At 41.4% G+C, this 22387-nt stretch overlaps 3 protein-coding genes across 3 annotated transcripts; all 3 read right to left on the bottom strand.

Annotated features, from left to right (window-relative positions):
- Positions 1-676: 676 nt before the first annotated feature.
- Positions 677-2883, bottom strand: LOC129732522 (gustatory and odorant receptor 24). The gene is made up of 7 exons (XM_055693471.1): positions 2762-2883; positions 2597-2703; positions 2224-2534; positions 2016-2165; positions 1514-1954; positions 1019-1459; positions 677-959 (listed from the first exon to the last, which is right to left on the bottom strand). Exons 3-7 carry the CDS (start codon positions 2425-2427, stop codon positions 852-854), a joined length of 1344 nt encoding a protein of 447 aa, XP_055549446.1. The 5' UTR covers positions 2428-2534; positions 2597-2703; positions 2762-2883; the 3' UTR covers positions 677-851.
- A 3651-nt stretch (positions 2884-6534) lies between these two features.
- On the bottom strand, positions 6535-8796 carry LOC129729290 (uncharacterized). The gene has a single exon (XM_055687801.1). It carries the CDS (start codon positions 8794-8796, stop codon positions 6535-6537), a length of 2262 nt encoding a protein of 753 aa, XP_055543776.1.
- A 141-nt stretch (positions 8797-8937) lies between these two features.
- On the bottom strand, positions 8938-10227 carry LOC129729289 (uncharacterized). Its single transcript, XM_055687799.1, has one exon. It carries the CDS (start codon positions 10225-10227, stop codon positions 8938-8940), a length of 1290 nt encoding a protein of 429 aa, XP_055543774.1.
- Between the last annotated feature and the right edge of the window lie 12160 nt (positions 10228-22387).

The following is a 22387-nucleotide window of genomic DNA, read 5'->3' as shown; positions in this document are numbered from 1 at the left end:
GTTGATTCGCACCGTGGCACCCAGAGATGAAGCCATTCCGATTCCGGTCTAATGACAGAGTAAATTAATTGAGATATTTCATACGCTATCGATTTCAATTAGAAATAATGCCAGTCATTAGCCGCTAGTAGAGTGCGGGAGTGCAGCAGCAGCAGTGACAGTAGACCAAGTGGCGTATGTCGATATCTCCGAGGGTCAGCAGCAGCTCCACTGTCCGTCGTCACCAACTGCAATACTGGGTAGAACGTGATGCAACTTACTTACGAGCTAGAGCGATTAGATGATTGGCAGAAAAATTCTGCCTCGTCGTTGTAGGAGGAAATGGCGATCACAACGAATTTCATGTGGCACATGTGCAACTTTGTCAAGTGCACTGAATGCAGACGGACGGATTGCGAGGCGGTTGGGTGTTTTGTTGCAGCACTCAGCTGTGACATGAGTCATGTGTATGAAAAACAAACAGAAACGAATATTTTTTGAAATATTATCTTTTTACGATTATTTTTAAGCAATTTTGATATAGGTTTCATCAAGGCGAATTGCTATACCACAAAAGATCAAAATAATGGTCGCAGTGGTCCAAATCTTACAAAAAAAAGGCGAATTGCTAAGAGAAAATCGTCTGATTTTCAACTGGTTTTACAGTAAAAGGGCAATAAAAAAATTTTTCGGACAGGATTTTATTTTAAATTGGATATTGCTGATTTTAAATTTCACGAAAAGCTGAAAATAAGTTAATCAGTTAATAACCTTCCAATGTTCATTTTTTCAATTGTTTTGATATTCACGACTTTGATTTGCAAAACTTGTGAAGTTCAGTAGAGGGATAATATTCGGCAAGGAAACACATTTCACTTATGAGAAGTTAAATTTTGTACCAAAATCGAGCTTGGATCATCGGGAATGCTAATCTGGAACTGCAGCAGGACAACCAAATATGTAACCATGGTGGCGAGGAGCTGGAAAAAAAATCCCAATCGATGACACGAATTCTAATCTAAACCCTCTAGTGTCATACCGATTTGAACAAAGTCCTGTTGACATCGAAAAACCCTCCGAGATTGATGCTGGACGGGTTCATCTCCGTTGCCCGCAGAAACATGTTGATCTCCGTCTGGGCGTCCGAATTCATCCAGCTGAGTTCCACCATCAGCAACTTTTTCTGAAAGTTTGTTCTCACATTGAACGACGCGTAGTGAGCTTCGTCACAAATGAAGAAAAGCAGACCGATGCTACAGAAAGCGGTTACCGCTAGTCCGATATCTTTGATTCCGAATCCATCGGATATCTGCGATAGCAAGCCATAGATCGATAGAGTAATGATGAAAAACAAATACAGACAGATGAAGGTGAAGGTGTAACAGGTCGCAAATCCTGTATTTCGAGCAAGTTTACTCAAGCGCAGCCACAACGAACGATAATCAGACACCATCGCAGCCGGTCCGACGTGTCTCAGAGCCTGGGAACATTTTTGTTGTAATTTTAAATGTATTACATGGATTCTATCAATTACCTTTTGAAAATCCTCAGCTAGAATATTAGCGGTCGTGCTGAGAGTTTCACAAGTCATATACCAATAACCACCCATCATGTAGATTAGCGTATCCAGAATACAGTAAAGAGTGACCTGGATCAACTCAAATTCCACCATCGTTACGTGAGTGATAGCAACGGCAGCGCAGGACATCAGTGGTAGCAGGACCGCAATCAACAGCGACTTTGTCTTAAGCTCTAACGGCAAATCGCTGCCAGCCGTTTTACGGTATAAAACTTCAAAATCGACCCAATCATTCAGTAAATCTGCGACCTTCCGGCTTTCATACCACATCATCGGAATAATCAACAGCGGTAGAGCATTGACGATGAAAAGGTACGCAATGACGGCCTCCTCGAAACGACCCTCGAGCGTGCGAACCATGTGGATTCGGCCTATCAAAATGAAGGTGACGTAGGCCTGCAATCAAATCATCCCTTTTGGTTACCGCTAGTTACTGCCAGCTTGCAATAGAACTCACCCCCAGCAAAACTAATAAAAAAGCACAATAAGCCATCGATGGACTTGCACAAGCAAACATTGTAACTCCCGTTTTGGGTCTTGTTAAGGGTAACACCCCCAAAAGACGCAACACACTGTAAATTGGTTTAGAATTTTCATACACGATGTCCTGGAACCGATATGCATTCACTTGTTTTATTAAATCTCACAATTACTCAATAACTCACTGATTTCAATTCAATATCCCTGACACCAAAAGCAGTTTGCCTGGCTTCCGGTGGAAAGCCAATCCGATTATTAAATCCACGGTAGGGTCGAGCGTTTGGTTCATCCTGGAATGCCGGGGCCACATTCAAAAATCTAACCTGGTGCTTTTGCTCCGGTTCCATCTCGACATACTGCAGCGACTCCTGGTTGAAGTACAAACTCATGTTCAATTGTAATCGCACTTGTACTTGGCTTGACACGACGAAGGATTCTGTTGCGAAGTGGCCTCCTGTCTGCTCTGAAATAGTACTTGAAACCCAGTTTTACATGTCTACGTGGTTGGTAGAAAATCGATTAATGGCAAAAGTTTAGTTTTAAAAATTCAACACATACCCGCAAAAACTTTTACAGCCAGCTGAAAGAAGTTTAGTCATAGTTTCAAGGGATTAAGAATGAATTCTGAACTTCGACTGCAGCCGTTATCATGGGGTTGTGTGACACTGAAATCGAATTTTATTCAAACACCAAAAACATCCATTGATTGTTCCACAGTCTTACCTTTACAATACTTTTTACACATTTTGATCATGCCAAAAGTTACTCCAATTTATGTAATGCAGAAAGTTTTGACTGGATAATGTACTTTCATTTTAATTTTTATTTTCAACTGTACGCTTTTGTTTCCCATTTTATTATTGAGTACTCGAGCAAAAGTGGATAAAATGTTGGTCAAGAGATTGGAGCCACCTTTTCAACTTAGTTAACGTATTTTTCATTAAATTGCTTTAGGAGACAAAAATTTTATCGGAAATTGGATCGCAAGTAATGCCGTCGTAGACAATCTGAAAAAATGGAAACCAAATATAATCAAAAATTTCTGAATAATACAGAGCAGCGAAAACACTTCAAAATAACAAATTTAGGATTTTAGTATGGGATGTAAAGCTGAGGCTTGTAAATGGTCACGATAGAAAATTTTTTTGCTGTACTAGGCAGTCTGATAAGTACCTGAAAAATGAAACACGGAGATGTTTTTTTTGCCAAAGTCGGTGTAATTTTCAACATATTCTGCTTTTAGATCGATACGGCGAGTCCAACGATTACTTTCAAGGAACTGTTTGATACCGTCCGGAAAATACTCGATAGAAAGGTCTCCAAAATACACCTCAGTTCCAGTTATGAGCTCCTCATTTGAGTTAAAACGCTTACCGGTGAGCCATTTCTTCAGGTTAAGGAACAAGCAATAGTCGCTGGGGGCCAGGCCTGGTGAATACGGTGGCTGAGGAACCAATTCGAAAGCGATTTCATGCAATTTAATGAGGCATTAATGAACAGACGCATTGTCAAAGGGGTTGTTTCTTCTTCAAATGCGGTCGTTTTGCTGCGATTTCGATTTTCAATCGGTCCAATAATGATGAGTAGTATGCTACGGTTATGGTTTTACCTTTTTCAAGATGAACCACGAATATTATGGTATGTGCATCCCAAAATACGGAAGCCATAACCGGAAAAGGCCCATTGTTGAATTTTTGAACGCTTCGGAGCACTTTGGCCAGGCAAAACCCACTGTTTTTCCTGTTGCGTTGACTCAGAAGTGTAGGAATTGATCCAAGTTCCATCATGATCGTTCAGCATCAACCGTGCTTGTACGGCCACAACGAAACTCGGCAAACCACTTATGAATTGTTTTTGATTCAATTGACGGTGCAGAGTCTGGGTAATACTTATCTAGCTTGGCCTTGGTCACAGATATCGTTTTCTTGCGTAGATAGTAGTGTTTGACCAAAACTCGAAACTCAGATTTTTCTATATTAAAAAACTCAGAGGGTCGCTTCTCAGTGTTGTAACTTGTACATGCGTGAACATAAATGGCTGAAGTTTTGACAGGCGTCATTTGAAGGATCAAACTCGACAAAAATGGTTCACATTAGTGAAAAAAATGCCATCTGCTAGAGTTTTTAGGTACTTATCACACTGCCTAGTATCAAAGACGAGATAACAAGATACACGAGTGCCAGATCTTCTCATATACCTTGCGAACTTCAAATAATGTGGCGCCCCCGAACCACTCCCAGAAAAGTTCATGGTGAATGTGTGTGTGCAATGTGCATAAACTATCACAATGACAAGTACAGAATAGTCTTGTCAAACCGGCCGTAACGATAACACGCATACCGGCACAGTTGATGTTTCTTGGATGCGTTGAGGCCGTTCCGACCTTGTTTACAGTCACATGCAGAGAGCTGTGCGTCTTGTTATTGTTTGTCTTAGCTAGTATCCAGGGGGAATCTATCTCTCGAATATCGTATAACCGTGACTAACATATTTGGCAACAAAGCGTCCGATTGTTTTGGTTTTTGTCGGTTTGATCAAAGTTAAATTCAGTAGACTTGGAACGTTCTTTTCTAACAAAACTTGAGAAATCGCGGAAAACTTTTATTATAATTGCGTTGCATAGTAAAATTTTGTGGCAACAACCTGTATTTGGCTAAAAGTGATGAAGTTTCATTGCCACACAGGTAATCTCTCAAACGTCATGAACCAACAAACCTCATGGACCTTTTTTGCTTCTGAAGTTGGCATGGCCTGCTGTTTGAATAATTCTTGAACAAACATGTCAAACGAGAACTTGCCACCACGACATTTTTTTTTTAGAAAAGAGAAATACGCACGTTGTGTGCGGATATTTTAAAAAATACTTATACCATTGATCTTGTAAAAATATCTCTCAACAGAAACAGAATTTAGTAGACAGAAATGAGTCAAAATAACATTGGATCATATTTTCTGGATGCGGACGTTCTACATTTACGAGCGAAAACCCACTGCGACGCACACTAACGAAGCGAATCGAATGACAGTATTGACCGTTTATAAACCTGGTTGGGATTGAAGGGATCTATCAAAATCTAATATTTGATATTTTAGCTAGGTTTAAAAAAAAAAACAACCCAGAATTCAAGAATTAATTTTGAAGCTTTAGGATATCAGGATTCAAGAAACTTATTACTTTAGGAACTTAAGTGTTTTAGGTTTTGAAGATGTTGGGATTGCGGGATTTTCGGACTCTGAAATCTTAAAATTGCAAGCTTTCATTATTCTGGGATTCTAGTTTTGGGATTTCAGAATTTTAGGATTTCCAGATTTTTGAATTTTAGTCGTCTCGTCCCTGACGGATTGGTTTCTAGAACCATTTTTACCGAGCTGTCGTCCGACATCCTTACAACATGCCCAGCCCACCGCAACTTGCTTATCTTAGCGGTGTGGACAATAGATGGCTCTACAAGCAGCTCCTGCAGTTCGTGATTCATTCGCCTTCTCCACACTCCGTTTTCCATCTGCAGTCCACCGAAGATGGTACGCAACACCTTCCGCTCGAAGACCGCAAGGGCGCGTTGGTTCTCAACAAGCATAATCCATGTCTCATGCCCGTAGATGACTACCGGTCTGATCAGCGTCTTGTAGATGGTTAACTTGGTGCGACGACGAATTCTACTCGATCGAAGTGTCCTCCGGAGACCAGAGTACGCCCGATTTCCTGCCATAAGGTGAAACGGGATTGTGGTCTTTTCCTATACAATTTTGAGGTTAGAATTATGACGAGTCCAGTCCGTTTGGCTTCAGCCTTTAGTCCGTTGTACGTATCCGCCATCTTCACAAAGGTCCGAGCCACAATGTCGATATCGTCGGTGAAACCAAACAGTTGAACCAAATTATGGAATATCGTGCCACTCGTGTTAATCCCCGCTCTTCTAATGACACCTTTCAGGGCTAGAATTTTAGATTTTTAGGGTTTCAGAACTTTGGCATTTCGGGATTTCAGAGTTTCAAAATTTTGAGATTTCAGGATTTTGAGAGCTTAGTATTTTGGGATTTTTGGATTTTCAGAATTCCAGGATTCAAAAATTTTGGAATTTTAAACGTTTAGGATGTTGGGATTTTATGGCTTTTAGTTGTCGATATTCTAAAATTTTAGAATGTCTAGGTTATGGCATTTAAGGGTTATGTTGGGACCAGTTGCGAACGGATGCAAAATTGGGGAAAAATTGCAAAACGGGCCGATCCGGCAAAAGGCTACTAATTCTTATCACAAATTTATTTCACGTCTAGTCTTATTGGTGGTACAATTTCAACTGAGCAATAAAAAAGGCGAGTGCTTTTTACAGAGACGATCGAACGATCGCTCTCGTTGATCGGCATCAGCCGTTTTGATCGATTAGTTTTACACCGCAGTGTTACACAATATTGAGCTACAACATCGCCGCCACCATTGAGAAATGTAATTTTCAAAACTAATCTATTAACAATTAACCAAATACATTAAACTAATTTTACTGTTCTAAACTTTTCTTACACAAAATATCTTCGCCCTCCATTGGCAGCAAACATATTCTCGTCACCGGTCGAGTTATGGTACCCCGGTTGGTACGCAGTGTGACTACACGTACTAAATCGTCCTTACCGGGATGTACGGCGACTATGCGTGCAAGCGGCCACTTCACTGGAATCTGTAGCTCGTCAGTTAGCACTACCAACCTGCCTGGTTGAATGCAATTGTTGGGATGACAGGTTTTGGTATCACGCTGCAACTCCTGCAGATATTCGGTCCGCCAATGGTGCCAAAACTGTTGGTAAACCTTTTGCATGCGCTGATAATGGTCGAGACGGCTTGTTGGTGTATGGTGCAAATCTTTTTCAGGGAGTAAATGTTTGGTACTTCCGATGAGGAAGTGTGCCGGGGTAAGCGCAGAAATGTCGTTAGGATCTTCACTAAGCGGAACGATGGGTCGCGAGTTCATACTCGCCTCTATTTGCGCCAGTATAGTAGCCAGGTCCTCAAATGATAATTTAGAATTCCCAAGTTGTCGATAGAGCTGTCGTTTAGCCACCTTCACCGCCGCCTCCCACAAACCTCCGAAGTGTGGGGCCTTCGGCGGACTAAAGTGCCATGAGATGCGTTCACAGTCTCGATCTGTCATAATTTGCTGTCGCTGTGATTCGTTCTGAAGCATCCTGTAAACTTCCTCCAATTCGTTGGCGGCTCCTTCGAAATTTTTGCCATTATCCGTGTACAGATCTGTTGGCAGTCCGCGACGGGCAATAAAGCGGCGCAACGCAGACAAGAACGCATTCGTTGACAAATCGCTCGCCAACTCGATATGCACCGCCTTGGTGCAAAAGCACACAAAGATACAAATGTACGCCTTTGTAGCTGCAGCTCTCTTGTGCACTGGTTTTAAATATAATGGTCCGGCGTAGTCGATTCCAGATACCGAAAACGGGCGACTGGGCGTAATTCGATGCAATGGAAGTTGTCCTATCTGTTGGGTTGTGGATTGTGGTTCGGCTCGAGCGCATTGATAGCAGCTGCGGATGACACTGCGAACCAGCCTTCTGCCGTGCAAAGGCCAATATTTTTCACGCATAGCAGCGAGGGTAAGGCGGCCGCCACCGTGAATAAGTGAAAGATGATAGGACTTGGCAATGAGGTGTGAAAGAGGATGATTACTAGGCAGGAGCGCAGGATGCTTCGATAAAAATGGCTGGTCTGAGAGTCTAAGTCTCCCCCCTACTCTAATGATTCCCTCAGGGTCCAAAAATGGAGTAAGCAGTCGAATTGGCGACTGTTTTGACACTATTTTATTAGTTCGTAGATCTTTAACCTCTGGCTGGAATGCGTCCGCCTGCGCTAGTTGAATTAGCTTTCGTTCGGCAGATAATATGTGCTCAACTCTTAGCACAGCGCTTCGGGGAGTGCAATGAACCATCGATGGCTGCGTCCGCGTCTTGCACCGAATGTTAGCTATAAACCGCAGAACGCAAGCGAAAGTACCAAGCAGGCGGTTGAACGATGAAAATCGAGTGAAAATAGGATTGTTTTGGGATGGTTTAGTTCTGACAGCGGCAACGAACGTTTTGCGCCTCTCTTTCCCTTCTACGGGATAGTCACAAAGCCTTGTGTTAGGCCATTCATTTTCAGGGCATGATAGCCATTTGGGACCGTGCTTCCAGGAATTACTCTTCAAGAAATCGTCAACATGCATGCCACGAGACAAAAGGTCTGCGGGATTCTCAGTACCAGCGACATGATTCCAAAAGGCTCGATGGGTCAAATCTTGGATCTCAGATACTCGATTGGCCACGTAATTCTTCCAAGTGTTGGGCGGTGAACGTAGCCATTGTAATGTGACGGTGGAATCAGACCAAAAATATGATTTTGTAGTAGTTATCTGGAGCGCTCCAACAACTCTGGCGTAAAGTCTTGCCGCCACTTGAGCCGTACAGAGCTCCAATCGGGGTAGAGTAACTCTTTTGAGCGGTGCAACGCGGGTTTTGGATGCTAGGAGTTGAACGCTTATTTGACCCACAGCATTAATGCACCTAACATACATGCATGCTCCATATGCGGATTCAGACGCGTCTGAGTATGTGTGTAGCTGGATAGAAGCATTTGGTATGAGAGCGTAACGACCGACACGGAAATTCGCAATCTTTGGCAGTTGAGCAGTGAAATCATTCCAATAAGCAGCAATTTCTGCTGGAACTTCGTCATCCCATGCACACGGAAGAAGCCATAGTCGCTGCATTAACATTTTTTCTTTGATGGTTATTGGTGAAATCAACCCCAAAGGATCAAATAACTGAGAGATCTCTGAGAGTATAGAACGCTTCGTAGCTGGACCATTTCGTCGTCGAATCTCAGAATCAAAGCGAAACTGATCGGATTCGGGTTCCTACGAGATACCAAGTGCCTTGACCGTTTCGTTGGTATCAAATTTTATCGATGACTGGGTGCCTATTTCTTCTGATGACAAACCTTTGAGAACCGACAATTGATTGGAGGTCCACTTCCGTAGCGGAAAGCCACCCTTGGCTAACAGCTCACTCAATTCCGTCCTTAATTGGATAGCTTCAGCGACTGATTCGGCACCGCCAATGAAATCGTCCACGTAGAAGCTCTTTTGAAGAGCTGCCTTTCCAAGCGGGTATGCGTTGCCTTCATCGGCAGCCAATTGCTTGAGGGTGCGCGTAGCAAGAAACGAGGATGGAGCTAAGCCGTACGTGACCGTCATCAACTCGTACGTTTCGACAGGTTCCATAGAATTAAATCGCCATAAAATTCTCTGGTATGGTGTGTCATCCGGATGAAGTAGTATTTGTCGATACATTTTGGCGATATCGCCCACCAATGCCACTGGATATGTTCGAAACCGAAGGATTATTGATAGGAGGTCATCCTGCACCACAGGACCTACTAACAGTGCTTCATTAAGAGACGAGCCTGTGGAGGTCTTGGCCGACGCGTCGAAAACCACGCGTACTTTGGTCGTTGTGCTGGTTTCTTTGACGACCGGATGATGTGGGAGGTAACATGCTTTAGGCGGTTGCCTGTCGTCCCCTCGAACAAGCCGCATGTGTTCGAGGGAGAGGTATTCTGCCATAAACGTATGGTACTCTTCCTTTAGCTCGGGGTTAAGTTCTATTCTCCTTTCCAATAGATTGAATCGTTGACGTGCCATGGATTTTGAATCTCCGACCAATTCATCGAATTTAGAGCGACGGGGCTGACGTACTATATAGCGTCCATTGGGTGTTCTTTCTGTAGTAGATGAAAATAGTTCTTCACACTGCTTTTCTTCTAATGAATAATCGGACCGCATTTGCAATTCCTCAATCTTCCAGAATCGTTCAATACTATCTTCTAGGGTGAATAAAGATACTGCCACAATGCTGCACGGCGAATTCTGCTCTGAAAAATTGATTTTGTTGATTGAGCCAGTCACAATCCAACCAAACACGCTGTCAATCAACATGGGAAGAGGTTTCGGTAGCTGAATTCGGTTTGCCGTTTTAAAAAATGAAAAGAAATGCTCGATTCCAAGAATCATATCGATGGGGGCCCGTTTGTGAAACTGTGGATCTGCTAAGAACAGATTTGAAGGAATTTGCCACTGATCGACCATAACGTTGTGCAACGGCAGTTCAGGCGTAATTTTCTGTAGAATAAGAAACTCAGCAGTCATTGCGAAGCCTTCCTTTCGCGATCCAACCTTCACTTGTATTGACTCCCGTGCACGTTGAAGCGGTTTCCTTTCGCACTCGTTGAATCTCCATCATAGCATGCAGATGACGCTTCTTTAATAAATACTCGTTAGCATACCTGCTAACTAAAGCTTGCCAAGCCAGCGGATAACTTGCGGCGCAAATAGCAAACGACTCAATGACCTGAGCTGCTTCTCCCGTTACTGCGGATTTAAGGTAGTGGAACTTTTGGATTGCCGGTACGTCTTGGTTAGCATGTATTACGCATGAAATGTGTCGTGAAAAACTAGCCACTCTTTGTAATCACCGTCAAATTCCGGTAATGTGATTGTCGGAAGCTTGAGACCCTTGAGACTAGAGGAAACCATAGGGGGAGAAGGCTGGGAAGCGGACGTATCAGGAATATCTGATGGCAGTTTGGAAATTAGACCAGCCTTTATTCTAAAGTATTGGCCTTCAAATTTTGCACGGATTTCATTATTTTGTGACATACCCTCGCTGCTCTCTCCCGTTGCCTCTAATGCTGCTTGTAGTTCGTCCAGCTCACGCCAAATTGTGTCCAAGTTCTCCAATCGTAGCGGCACCTCGAGTTGATCCCTTTCATCTTGATAAGTAGTTAGGAATTGGCCAGCGCGCTCAAGTGATGATAGTAACGCCATTCGTCGAAGCTCCAAATGACGCGTGTCAGCCTCGTTTTCCATGTTGATGTAGGTTGATATTCTGGGAAAAATTAAGACCAGTAGCACTGGGGGATGTGTACAGGGCACTTGGACAGGTACGTACCTTCGCCAAGGCTTAATATACCTTGAATATTTTTATTCGGCAAATGTGTGACCGCACACCAGGTATACAATCAATGGATTGGGTGAAGTGAGATGATATCGGATCGTAGCCTAATGGGAAAGCAAATCCTTGCCGATGAATGCCAGGAATAATCGGACAATGTTCCACTAGTTGTTGGAATGGTTTCAATTCCGCTCCAACATACGATTGTCGGAGATAAGGAGGCTGCCAGTAAACGATTTTAGCCAGATCGTTTTATCCTTACTGCAACCGAAGCCGGCTCGGACCACACCGGCAGGAAAATGGGACCAGAACTCGCAGCATAGAAAACGAAAATACCAATCTAGAGCGCACCTGCGTACTTAAATCTTGGTTTGGACAGATAATTACCTTCTGTCGAGAAATTTTAGGCCTTGTATTACAAATAAATTGCACCAACAGTTAAATTGTTCACATGTGCTCGGCAATCGAAGCGATGGCGGAAATCTATTCACACTCCTGTGCACAATAGCGTCCAATTGTTCCTCAGTAGAATGGCGCTGGCAATCTTGAAGAAAACTTGGCAAGCGTAATAGCCCAGCGTTGGCTTGCAAATCGCAATCCTGGTCACGGCACCAGTTTGTTGGGACCAGTTGCGAACGGATGCAAAATTGGGGAAAAATTGCAAAACGGGCCGATCCGGCAAAAGGCTACTAATTCTTATCACAAATTTATTTCACGTCTAGTCTTATTGGTGGTACAATTTCAACTGAGCAATAAAAAAGGCGAGTGCTTTTTACAGAGACGATCGAACGATCGCTCTCGTTGATCGGCACCAGATCGAACGATCGCTCTCGTTGATCGGCATCAGCCGTTTTGATCGATTAGTTTTACACCGCAGTGTTACATAATATTGAGCTACAACAGGTTAAATAATTAGAACTTTTGAACATTTTAGTTTTTTTTGTATTCTGGGAATTTTGGATTTGACGATCTTGAATTTCGAATTTTTTCGAATTCGAATTTTGAGATCTCAAAAAGTTGAAAGTTTAGGATTTTTTTTTATTTTTAGGCTTCATTTTAGGGATTTGTGGAAGTTAGATTTTAAGTTTTTATTATGTTCGGGCTTCAGAATTTCAAGATGTTGGAAGTTGAGGCTTTTCCTCTTTCAAAGTTTGATTTTTAATTTTTAGATCTCATTTTGGAATTTGGGTGTTCAGTATTTCAGGAGCTCAGGATTTTGAGACTTTGATATTTTGAAACATTAGGATTCCAGGATTTTTGAATTTTACAGAATACAAATTTTATTCTTTTTCATTAAAAATTAGGTCATAGGTCATAGAATTTTACGATCTCATAATTTTGGTGTTGCAGTGTTTTGATGTTACATGATTTTAGGATCGTATGACTGCTGTAATAAAGACAATTTGCGAATTGAAAGTTTTTCAATACAATGGTTTTGAAACTTTCAAAGCGCATGATTTTAGAATTTTGCATTTTTGGATTTAAATGTTTCAGGATGTCGGGTGCGACATATTCTACGTTTTCAGAATTTGGATATTGAGCTTGTGGTCCCCGTGGTTCTGTGGTTAGCGATGTCGGTCGGCTAGCACTCCCACACGGTTGTAATTAAACGATTTTGAGATTATGGGTTTGATTATTGAATTTGTATTTCAAGACTGATAGGATAAATTACGACAGACAAATTACAATCGTCGGAAAGCTAAAACACTCTGAATGCCAGATTACATCCATAATCGCTCCGAACAAAAACCGTCTGTTGGTGGCAAATGCCATAAAAGAAAACCCTAAATTGGACCTGCCAAGCGAATAAAGCTGCACGTTTTGTGCATTTGCATATCTACCACCTGCAACTGCTGTTATGCTATTGTTTACATTTGATTTAATTCGACACGGAAAGGATGATAAACGATGATAACCGGTCCTGCTGTAGTATTTATCATCCTATCTGCCTATCTGTATAATCACTATGAAGCGGCAGCTACAGCATCTAAAACCCGCAAACAGCAATATCGGATAACAATGCAATGCATCTCGAACTAGTATCTGGTGTTCCAAAAACGCCACTCATAAACGTTGGCGTATGTTTATAAGGGAGAGTGGAGTCCGAAGCCACATCAAGCAAACAAAGACACCCAACCCTGTTTTGTTGGCCCTCATAACTCTCCTAGCACAAAAATAAACGATAATATCATGCTCTGATCCGGAATTGTCGCGCTCTAGGTGCCATTGTTTTCATTGATGAATGGCTTAATTTTCACGGCCAATCCGCGCCGGATTAGTAGTCCAAAAATAGACCTAAGTTGCGGTAACATATTTTTAAAGTTCAAAAAAATAGGTTATGTCATTTTTTTCGAAATAGTAAGTGTCGTCATAAAGTTCAGTTAGCAAATTTCAATGGAATGTGTTTACTAACAAGTGTAGGAGGTTTTTAGCACATTCCAAATAGACACTTTCGCCGCGTCAATCAATACCCGATTAGGAACGACGATGGTGATGAGTTATTTCCGGCACTCGTTTGGATTCCGGATGACGTATTTGTGAATTTGCATGAATTCATTGCATTCGTTGTGGGTCCATATTTGTTCGCCGTTGATGACGTCGACAAATTCGAACTAGATTTATCTCACACTTAAGAGACGAACTTGTAACGAACTGTGCTACTCGATCGTGTGTCCATTATTGGTCAAACCTAGTTACGATCTAATGTACGATCGATTGAAAAAGATTATTACACTCTTAACTATCAACCTAAATGGATCGAAGCGAACCCGTTGCTGCTCGGTTTATAGAACAGCCTGCAACCCGTTTATCATTCCCGGTTTGCCGTTTGTCGCATTCAAATTCGACGACTAGCGACGACAATTTAATTATCTCGGTACACAACAAATCCAACGACAACACCAATCTGGTTGCAGTGCACGTATTTTTTACGGCCTGATTTCCATTTGAAGTAGACCCTCTCTAACCGCTTACTCACCGCCAGGACTGAACGTGGTAATGCAGTGCAAGCAATAACTAAGTACCTACTATATGCAACACCATCGGCGGTTGCAATTAAAACCGACAAAACGCGTCAAACTGTTTAAAGCCGCCACCAACGCACCCTGACTGCACCTGCTTCTATTTTGGCACAACAGTTTTAGTCCTGGTGACCGATCGCGAACGGCGACGAAAGCCACCACCGGAGGAAGTGATTAACGTTAATTTCCGATATCAACGTGTGCGGTTTACTTTTTACGCTGTCAGTTGCGAGTATCGAATGCTAACCATTCTAATAGTTTTATCCGACTTAATTCAATTAATGTTCTGCAAACTAATACTAAGTCATAGTAATTAATCAAGTTGACTCTGGTCAGCAAATGGGGCAAACGACGATCTTTTTTTTTTTTTCACTGACACCCGTGTTGAACGTATAATCATAAAAAAATAATGAAATAAAATAACTCAAAGTAATTCAACAATAACCAAACCCTTCATGAAATCACACCAACCATTATTACAGTCGACCGGTGATCACCTACTCCGAAGGTTCACTTCATTGACCGACAATTTCATTCACCGGACGGACCAATGACGATGCTAGTAACGACTGATTCGGGAATTTTTAAAACGTTCTTGCAACACTGCCAGCTTCGAAATACCGCGAATTAAGTGATCAAGCTCGTGGCCATCATGACAATGGATCGATCGTTCGCTGCCACCCTAATAGCGTCAGATGCTGCACTGCTCTGCTGCATGTTGTACAAGCTGAACTTTTTCTTTCCCATCGTACGGATATACCCGTAAAGATCATTACACCCAGGGGCAGTAAATTATAAGTGCACCAATATTTTGAGACTGCGCGCGGTAGCATCTTTGAACCCGGTTCATCATCATCGCTCTTGTCGTCGTCAAAACCGTCAGCATCGCAGGTCATTGCGCAAAGTGGCACTTGTTAACTAAATGATGCAAATAAAACACCTTGTTAATCGTCAGTTCACTATTGAATATCGAGTGATTTAGTGGTGGCTCTGGTGGTGTTAATATTTTTAACCTTGAGCATTCATATTTGACTTTAAGGAACTTCAATGTAACCTTTTGGAACTGTTCATATTTTATTGACAAATTTATGATATATAACTATATACTTCTAACTTTGTGTCCTCATAAATATACACAAACTTTTAACATTATTGCTTCAAAGGAGTAGCGCATCAGCAGAGCCGAAGTGTAGGAATCGAAACATTAGAACAGTGGTTCCCAACCGGGGATTCGTAACCAGCAAGAGGACCAATTTTTCCCATTACATAATTTTCGTTAATTGAGTTTCCTTGGCAAAATTTACAAAAAAAACTAGAAGAGTTGTTGTGTAACGTCACAATCCCAAGATTAATGGATCTTTCCAGAGGAATGGTGGGATGTCAAACTATCATAGAAAAATGTCTTGTACTCTAAAATCATCACATTAAAATTTTTGATTCTTTGGCTCTGTTGGTTAATTCTCAAGTTATGCTGAAATTTTTGTTTGGTTCGTATAGGAGCCCAGTCAGAAGAGTAAGGTATGTCAAACTATCAGAGAAACATTTCTCGTAATCAGACGTGCAGAAAGATATGAGACTGAAAAACTCAGCCTTGTATTTCAAAACTTGCATCTGAAATTCTTTCAAGAAGCCACGAATCTTTCTCCTTTGCATTTGATTGCAGCTCGCAAACGCTTCTCAAAATTATCACAACAGGCACACACGATTTCGATCGGCATTTCATCATAGATTTTCACCTAAAGGGTTTTAAAAGTGTCATATGTTATAGTTCATCCAGCTTTCCTAGCATGTATCCCCAAATGCTGAAGTCCAATGAATTCAGTCGCGAGAGGATAAGGATAAACGGTAAATTTTCGTAGTACCACTTCTGAACAACCAATGCCTTATGCGCTGGTGCCGAATACTATCTTTACTTCGTTTACTTTGTATTACTTTGTTAAACGTACGAAAGGTTTATGAACCTCAGCTTAAAAATCTATGATAATGCAATTCAGAACAAGAAAAACCTATGAAAATAAACATGTCCTTTAATGTATCTGATTCCATTACCTCTCAATGTGTTGATGCCTTTCTTGTTCGTTTGGCTCAGATTTTGGCACTTCGTTTGGCTACCTCCGCTCCTCCGGCTATTTTAAGTGACTGGAAATTACCCATTATTACAATTTTGGGGTGGTGAACTCATTTCATCTAAAGTGACATTAGGTTTTTTTCATGATCAGATTTTTTTTCGATCATGCTTCAAATTCTAATAGGGGAACCGCCCTTATACTCATCTCAACACCTATATTGATCTCATTACTCTTATTTGTAAAATTTTACTTTTTTTGAGTTGAAGTATTTTTAATTTTACCTCTCGATTCAGTCGAGTAGTCGCAAGTTAAGAACGATGAAAAGAATATACAGGGGATAGTCAAAATTAGTAGGATAAGCAAAATTTTGATAAAATTTGAAATGCTGCAGCTTTGCTAGGGCATCCGGGTTGCTCCAGAAGAGGCCAATGAAGCCTATTTTCGAAAATATGTATGTTGAAAGATTCCTGATGAAAAATCCTGAAGATAGAGGTGTCACACGCTATATTTTGATGCAAAAATGTGAATGTCTCCTACTACAGGTTCCTCTGGGGACTTCCGGAAGGAAAATAACCATTTCTCGATGAGTTCTCGACCGATACCGAATCTTGATGAACCATTCGCTTCGGAAAGTGTTTTGTCATCTATGCCAATGATGCAAAAAAGCATTTTTATCAGGTAATCCATTACCAAATCCATACAAAAATAAGCAGGTTTGACATGCCTACCGGAACTCAGGAATATTTCCTACATCCGGTGACTTAGGCCACATTTATAATCAGAAAATGAAACTTAAAAAGTTTTCCAGTTTAATGGTGTTCGAATTATCAAAATCGAATAATATTTGGCAAAGCTACGGCATTTCAAATTTCATCAAAATTTTGCTTATCCTACTTATTTTGACTATCCCCTGTAGATGCTTAGATGAATATCGGAGTCTTCATCGAAAAACTTTAGCCTCGAATTTATGTTTTAGTTTATACAAAAATGCTCGAGACTACTAATTAAACTTCATGTATACTTTCAGTCAATCATTTTGTTGAAATATACAAAACTGAATATTTCGCAACTGACCACCATATGTCTCCATAGTTTTCATTTTTCAAAATATCTCTCTACGCAACGATGTGCAAAACGGGACCCAAAAATATGAAAAGTACAATACATTCCCATAGGCCGTTGGTTATCCGATCGTTCCCAACGATTTTACAAGATTGTACGGTAGAAATGAATTCAGAAATACATGAGTTTTGTTACTTCTCTGCAATATGTTTTACTTCGATTGAGAAATTTGTTATATTTTTGGCAAGTCTTGAAAGTTAACCAAAAAGTAAATAAATTTCTCTTCAAAATGAACCTTTTTGAATCAAAATCGGATCAAAACTGAGGGAGGTATTTGAATTTAGGCTAAAAACCACATACATAAGACATACGTAACACTGGCGTTTTTATTTTTTCTGATACACGTTGCCCCATAGTACTCCGTACCCCGTTCTGTCCAACTGCTCCCCGCCTAACAACTAGTTCGGGATATAGTCAAGACTGTATGGGCTATCGTTAAACCATATGGATTATGATCCGTTTATGGTTATTGATTACGCGGGTCGACAAATAATGAACAAAATGATTTTTGACGTTGACTAACGTCTATATCGAAGTTAGGCCCCTGAATTTGAAAATCTAGTAATTCAACCAGGGAAAACCAGAGAAAAGTGGTCAGGTTTTGAGCGCTTATTTTGCAGTCATCTATAATCAGGTTTTCGAGGTTTTGGCATCAATCGATCAGAAATTCTTTTACGGTTAAATTTATGTAACAAAAACAAACTATTGTTTGAAATACACTATTGAAAAATTGGTAATTAATATCGATTGTCTAAATCATACCGCGCATCCAATCACTACCTCTCTTCCCAAGCACAGTCGACACTAAGGGATACAATCGATCTGACTTTGTTGTTATTGTTGTTGTCACTTTCTGTTTCCGATGTTTATGCTGCTGCTAGCGGAAAAAATCTTGCAAATATGCATCTTTTTGTTGGTGTTATTTTAAGACAGCGGCCGGCGCCCCATCATTCTGATTCCAAAACCGCACCAGTGACATGCGGACGCTAGGTGATAACAGCTGAAAGGAGGAAATACAAAATAGTACCGGTCATCTCGTGCCGGTTTCACCCGTAATGCTGGTGGCTTTATAGTAAATGGCTACTGCAAAACACTTAAATGGCTGGAATTCTGGACGGACTAACCAGGAAACTATAATCGGCAACTGGCACCTTTTGGTGCCTCGAAATTTTGGTACAGAAGCGGCTAATTGAATTTTCTGTTTTACCAAATGCTGCTGCTAGCGGAAAAAACCTTGCAAAAATGCATGTTTGTGTTGGTGTTAATATTATGACAGCGGCCGGCGCAGCTTTCAAGAAACATTTGTCTCTACCATTCCATCATCTATGTAGCCCCTCCCTCTTTCTATTTATCTGACGAAGCCTTGGTATAAAACGTATCGTTCGAACATTTCACCCCATCAGTTTCATTATTAAACCGTACCGGATACATACGGACGCTCGGTGTTAGCAGCTAAAAGGAGGAAAAACAAAATAGTACCGGTCATCTCGTGCCGGTTTGACCCGTGATGCTGGTGGCTACTGCAAAATACTAAAATGGCTGGAATTCTGGACGGAAACCAGTAAACAAGAAATCGGCAACTGGCACCTTTTGGTGCCTCGCAGTTTTATAATAGAAGCGGTTAGTTGAATTTTATGTTTTACAATTGCTGTTGCTAGCGGAAAAAAAACCTTGCAAAAATGCATGTTTATGTTGATGTTAATTTCACGACAGCGCTAGGTGTTAGCAGCTGAAAGGAGGAAAGACAAAATAGTACCGGTCATCTCGTGCCGGTTTCACCCGTTATGCTGGTGGCTTTTGGTAGATTAACCAGAAAACAACAATGTAATCGGCAACTGGCACCTTTTGGTGCCTCGAAATTTTGGTACAGAAGCGGCTAATTGAATTTTCTGTTTTACCAAATGCTGCTGCTAGCGGAAAAAACCTTGCAAAAATGCATGTTTGTGTTGGTGTTAATATTATGACAGCGGCCGGCGCAGCTTTCAAGAAACATTTGTCTCTACCATTCCATCATCTATGTAGCCCCTCCCTCTTTCTATTTATCTGACGAAGCCTTGGTATAAAACGTATCGTTCGAACATTTCACCCCATCAGTTTCATTATTAAACCGTACCGGATACATACGGACGCTCGGTGTTAGCAGCTAAAAGGAGGAAAAACAAAATAGTACCGGTCATCTCGTGCCGGTTTGACCCGTGATGCTGGTGGCTACTGCAAAATACTAAAATGGCTGGAATTCTGGACGGAAACCAGTAAACAAGAAATCGGCAACTGGCACCTTTTGGTGCCTCGCAGTTTTATAATAGAAGCGGTTAGTTGAATTTTATGTTTTACAATTGCTGTTGCTAGCGGAAAAAAAACCTTGCAAAAATGCATGTTTATGTTGATGTTAATTTCACGACAGCGCTAGGTATTAGCAGCTGAAAGGAGGAAAGACAAAATAGTACCGGTCATCTCGTGCCGGTTTCACCCGTTATGCTGGTTGCTTTTAGTAGATTAACCAGAAAACAACAATGTAATCGGCAACTGGCACCTTTTGGTGCCTCGAAATTTTGTTACAGAAGCGGCTAATTGAATTTTCTGTTTTACCAAATGCTGCTGCTAGCGGAAAAAACCTTGCAAAAATGCATGTTTGTGTTGGTGTTGATATTATGACAGCGGCCGGCGCAGCTTTCAAGAAACATTTGTCTCTACCATTCCATCATCTATGTAGCCCCTCCCTCTTTCTAATTATCTGACGAAGCCTTGGTATAAAACGTATCGTTCGAACATTTTACCCATCAGTTTCATTATTAAACCGTACCGGATACATACGGACGCTCGGTGTTAGCAGCTAGAAGAAGGAAAAACAAAATAGTACCGGTCATCTCGTGCCGGTTTGACCCGTGATGCTGGTGGCTACTGCAAAATACTAAAATGGCTGGAATTCTGGACGGAAACCAGTAAACAAGAAATCGGCAACTGGCACCTTTTGGTGCCTCGCAGTTTTATAATAGAAGCGGTTAGTTGAATTTTATGTTTTACAATTGCTGTTGCTAGCGGAAAAAAAACCTTGCAAAAATGCATGTTTATGTTGATGTTAATTTCACGACAGCGCTAGGTGTTAGCAGCTGAAAGGAGGAAAGACAAAATAGTACCGGTCATCTCGTGCCGGTTTCACCCGTTATACTGGTGGCTGTTAGTAATAAATGGCTACTGCAAAATACTAAAATGGCTGGAATTCTGGACGAGAATAATCGGAAACTGGTACCTTTTGGAGCCTCGAAATTTTGTTACAGAAGTTTTGTAAAAGAAGCGTTGCAATTCCCTCTACTATTTGCTTCAATGGAATATTTTTTTTTTTTAAGAATACGGTAGTCAACGTCATGCGGTCGTGTCTTGAATACCACCCTCCTACTTTTTTGTTTTCTCGGCTTTATCGAGTCCCCAAAAAAAACCCATAAGGAACTGTCAAAAAGATCTTTACAAAATCAATGCAGCATCTTTCGAGAGGGAACGAGACAAATGCTGCGCAAGTACACCGTCTTCATAAACTACTCAAACAGTGATTTTTCTCAGAGTATGGTACGAGTAGAGTGCCTATAAATATAACTAGAATGGCGCCGTGTCATCAGAAGTAACGCTGGTAACACTGGTAACACTGAACGTCCTTTCTCCTTTCCCCACACGAGTTTAATAGATTGTTTGCTGAATTGGAATGACACTGACAAATAATTTTCATTCCAATTTTGACAGTGTCGCCACTCTATATATATTTACAGGCACTCTAGGTACGAGTAGTTCATTTTGTACCTACTTTTTCGAAAGATTTCTTCCTGAGTGTTACGTATGTTTTTTGTATGTGCTAAAAACTGTGATTTTCGAACATAAGAATCATTGAAATTTCCTAATATAGCAACATTCAAAGTGCTACCAAAAATCGATATCTCAACCGATTGTCATAAAACTTTGGAAAAAGGTCATTCACAGTTTGAGAAACTTCGGAGAAATGCATAACATCAAAAATATTGACATGAAAAATCCCGCCGAAGAATAGCAGTGGCAACTTTCCTCTGTTGAATATTGCTGAAGCATTCTGGAATCGTTTCACTTCTCCTTTATCGGCTGAAATATCATGAGAACATGCTCCATACCAGGGTTGTTACGAATGTGATATTTCAGACATCTGCACATGCGGATGCGGATATGTGATTACAGATGCAGATGTAGATGCGGATGTCAATTTTCATGCGGATGTTCCGCATTCGCGGATGAGGATGCGAATATCCGTAGCATCCCTACTCCATACACATGATCAGCGATTAGCGCCAAGAAAAACATTACAGTCGAGGAATACAATGGAATATATTAATATAATATATGGAATATGTTCTAGTTTGGTCAGGCAGCTGACTAAAGGAGCAGATATAGTTCACATCTGCCAAAAGATCTGGTCTCGTGGTCAACATGAAGCAGCCAACAAGCTCGCGATATGGCTTCGACGTACTCTGCTCCTCATCCCTCGCGTCAACCTCAACCGACTCTCCAAGGGCGGCTTGCAATCAATCATCTCGAAGAGATGCTACAAGCTTTCGAAATAACTGTGTTGGTGAAACCGCGTTTCACAACCTATATCCGTCATCTCGAATTCCTTTGAAATACTTCGCTCACGGTTTCAAAAACATTCGAAGATGAGCTGACCATCAAGATGTCATCAACATAGAGCACAGCGATGACTTTGTTCTTCACTTCACCTTGCGCATACAAGCATTGGTCCTTCTCGCTGCGCACGAAACCCAAATTCACGAGAAGGCTGTAGAATTGGTAATAAAGCCATACAAGGAACGATTTAACGACACACGAGTCCGTTCCCCTGCTCAAATCTATCTGGTTGACCCATGTACCTCTTCATTGATTTCTACGTTTAAGATTTCTGCGTTATAGACGAATGCGCTCCTTATTCACCAATGCCAAGACAACGCGAAGGGGAATCGCGCTTCGCCACTGGAGAATATGTCTCGGAATGGTCGAACCCTCTCTTCTGGCTAAAACCCCTTACCACAAGTCTCGCTTTGGACCGGTCACCTGATTCGCCGCTTCCATACTTCAAACGATAAACCCATTTGCATTTTCGCCGTTCGGCCTTCAGGAAGACGCGTCAGCTT

This window comes from Wyeomyia smithii, chromosome 3 (genome assembly GCF_029784165.1).
Source record: "Wyeomyia smithii strain HCP4-BCI-WySm-NY-G18 chromosome 3, ASM2978416v1, whole genome shotgun sequence".
Classification (NCBI taxonomy): Eukaryota; Metazoa; Arthropoda; class Insecta; order Diptera; family Culicidae; genus Wyeomyia; species Wyeomyia smithii.
Note: the sequence above shows the minus strand (reverse complement) of the source record. Positions and strands in the feature narration are given on the sequence as shown.

Coding starts and splice junctions, on each gene's coding strand:
- LOC129732522 (XM_055693471.1), bottom strand. CDS start 2,427: ATGAGTTTGTACTTCAACCAGGAGTCGCTGCAGTATGTCGAGATGGAA. Junction 1,955..2,015: donor TTTTATTAGTTTTGCTGGGG/GTGAGTTCTATT, acceptor ATTTGATTGCAG/GCCTACGTCACCTTCATTTT. Junction 1,460..1,513: donor TAGCTGAGGATTTTCAAAAG/GTAATTGATAGA, acceptor AAATGTTCCCAG/GCTCTGAGACACGTCGGACC.
- LOC129729289 (XM_055687799.1), bottom strand. CDS start 10,227: ATGACTGCTGAGTTTCTTATTCTACAGAAAATTACGCCTGAACTGCCG.
- LOC129729290 (XM_055687801.1), bottom strand. CDS start 8,796: ATGTTAATGCAGCGACTATGGCTTCTTCCGTGTGCATGGGATGACGAA.